Source organism: Microtus ochrogaster, unplaced genomic scaffold (genome assembly GCF_000317375.1).
Source record: "Microtus ochrogaster isolate Prairie Vole_2 unplaced genomic scaffold, MicOch1.0 UNK3, whole genome shotgun sequence".
Lineage (NCBI taxonomy): Eukaryota > Metazoa > Chordata > Mammalia > Rodentia > Cricetidae > Microtus > Microtus ochrogaster.
Genome location: NW_004949101.1, coordinates 4,058,870 through 4,061,789, shown reverse-complemented (window position 1 = coordinate 4,061,789; position 2,920 = coordinate 4,058,870). Strand labels below are relative to the sequence as shown.

The following is a 2,920-nucleotide window of genomic DNA, read 5'->3' as shown; positions in this document are numbered from 1 at the left end:
ACATGGTGACTCACAACCATCTGTAATGAGGTCTGGTGCCCTCTTCTGGCCTGCAGACAGAATATTGTATACATAATAAATAAATAAATACATATAAAAAAAAGAGTTTGTCTATCTTTCTTATTTTTTTTGAAGAACCAACTTTTAATTCTGTTGATTCTATTATTTTCTTGTTTCCATTTTATAATTGTTGTCCTGATATTAATGATTTTTCCCACCTACTGATTTAAAGTTTGGTTTGTTCTTTTTTTTCAAAGCTTTGTATATCATTAAGTTATTCATTTGCTATCTCTCAGTTTTGAATGTAGGTTCCTAGAACAGTAAATATCCCTATAGGACTGCTTTCCTTGTAGCCCATAGAATTTGGTGTATTCTATTTTCTTTCTTCCTTCTTTCCTTCCTCCCTTCCTTCCTTCCTTTCCTTTTTTCTTCCTTCCTTCCTTTTTTTTTCGGCTTTTCCAAACAGAGTTTCTCTGTCACAGAACTCACTTTGTAGACAAGACTGGCCTTGAACTCACAGAGATCCTTCTGCCTCTGCCTCCTAGCACTTGGATTAATGGCCTGAACCATCACTGCCTGGCCTATTTTCATTATTATTTGGTTCTAGGAATGGTTTGTTTGTTTTTTTATTTTCTTCTTGATTTCTTTAAGGACACATTCATTGATCAGTACTGTATTGTGTTTAATCTCCATGTGTTTGTGTTCTCCATTCTCTTGTTATTGATTTGTAGACTTACTTCATTGTGATCAAACAAAATGAAGAGACATTGAAAAGTTCAGATTTTAATTGTATTCTTGAGTCTTGCTTTGTGTTCTAATATATGATGTTTTAGAGAAAATTCCATGTACTGCAAAGAAAAAAAATGTGTATTTTGCAATGTTTGGATGGCATATTCTGTAGATGTCTGTTAAATCCATTTGAGTTATATGCTATTTATTTCACATATATGTATATATATGTTTTATATATCTAATATATATTATAGCATTATAAACTATATATCTATATATTATAGCATTATAAACTATATGTTTTATATATATTGCAGAGTTAGTAATTTTTTTTGAGAACTATGTTATCTTGGCTTTTTATGTATCTTGTATACTGAGATTTATGCATCTGGTGTTATTTCTTTGTTTTTTTAAAACAGCCTTTTTATTTCAGTTGAAGTATTTGTAGTGCTCAAGTAAGACATGTTTGGACGTGGCGGATTTGAGTGTAATCTAGAAAGAAGTTCCTCAGTTCAGGAGTTCAGGGTGCCTGGTTCACACTCTGCATGGTTCCATCAGTGGAATGGTAACTGAGAACAGCCAGTTGGTTGTTACCACTGTGCAGCTGTTGTACTAGCCAGTTAATCGTGGTGGCCCTTTTGACCTCAGCAACTGTTGGAGGATAAGCATTGAAGGACAGTATGGCGCACACTGGGGTTAGTAAGAGGAGGATTGAGAGGGAAGTAGAGTGGGTGAGGATAGGATTGAATATTAGAATGAATGAAAAAGAAAAGGCGAGTAAGTGGCGATGGGGATGGTTGGAGTGCTGTCGGGGCCCACAGATTCTGGAGCTGTCAGCTCTGTGGAAGACTGCAATTAAGAAGGAAAAGAGGATGGAGTCAGGATGAGAGAGGGAAGATGGAGGAGTAAGAGGGAAAGTATATGAGATAAGGGTGAAAAGTATAGAAAACAGTGCCATACAGTCAACTGGGCAAAGAAACACACAAAACAACCCTAAAACTTAACTGAAAAATGCATAGAGACAAACAAAACCTTCATGAACCATAAATGTAAGAAATAAAAAAAATGCATATGGAGTGAATGCTGGCATAGCTATGTTGAGCTAGAAGGTGAAATTATCAGATCCTCCTGGCTATAGCAGCCTCTACCTAGTGCTGTGTCAGGGACAGGTGGAGGGGAGCTGTCGTCTGCAGTTTCTGTGTCCCGTGTGGTTATGGTGTGTGTGTGTGTGTGTGTGTGTGTGTGTATGTGTGTGTGTGCGTATGTGTGTGTGCGTGCACGCATGTGCCTCCTTTCCTGGTAGCTCTCTCTTGGACCACACACTCCGCCTTTACTTCTGAGCCTGCAGGTCCAGTGTGTGAGGAGCAGTGCATGCCTTGCAGTTTCCACTGCTTTCTTGTAGTTTTGGTGGCGGTGATCTTAAGTCCACTGCTGACTGCTATGAATGAGAGGGACTGTAAGAGTTAAGAGAGCACACCTTTCAGGCTGGACTGTTGTTACCGAGAATGGCGGTGAGGAAATGAGGCATGGCTCACTGATGTGTCTGTATCGCAGTTTTTGTGAGTGATGGAGTCACCCGTGCATCCTTCTTTGGAAGTATGGAGTATGTTGGTGGCCTTGTGATTCTTCTGGTAGCTCTCATTGCTCTCTTTTCCCATAGGGTACGAAAGATTTTAAATCTGCGTGTGTTTGAGGACGAGAGTGGGAAACACTGGTCCAAGAGCGTGATGGATAAAGAGTACGAGGTGCTGTGTGTCAGCCAGTTCACCCTCCAGTGTGTCCTCAAGGGGAACAAGCCCGACTTCCACCTGGCAATGCCCACAGAGCAGGCGGAGAGCTTCTACAACAGCTTCCTGGAACAGCTGCGCAAGAGCTACAGGCCAGAGCTGGTCAGAGGTAGGTGGACAAGCTCAGGCAGTTCCGTGCCTGGACCCCTAATGGACTGTTTGAGGCCCTGGGCTCACGCTGAAAAAAAAAAGACACTACAGTAAACAAGGTCTTGGGTTCAATTCCCCAGCATCAAAACAACATCCCCTCCCAAACAGAAAGATACAAATACAACTAATTATAAAAATGCTTTCAAGGTTTCTTTTGAAATTATACGTGTGTGTCTGTAGGTGTGTGCATGTGAGTGCGGGTGTGCACACAGGTCAGAAGTCCATCAGATCCTCTGAAGCAGGTGTGCACA

General features: G+C 40.7%; 1 protein-coding gene across 1 annotated transcript in view; it reads left to right on the top strand.

Annotated features, from left to right (window-relative positions):
* Positions 1-2,920, top strand: part of Dtd1 (D-tyrosyl-tRNA deacylase 1) — a 179,725-nt gene that overhangs the window by 15,798 nt on the left and 161,007 nt on the right. The window contains exon 3 of the mRNA XM_005365501.2: positions 2,393-2,628. Coding sequence (XP_005365558.1) covers positions 2,393-2,628 — 236 coding nt within the window. The remainder of the gene's footprint in view (positions 1-2,392; positions 2,629-2,920) is intronic.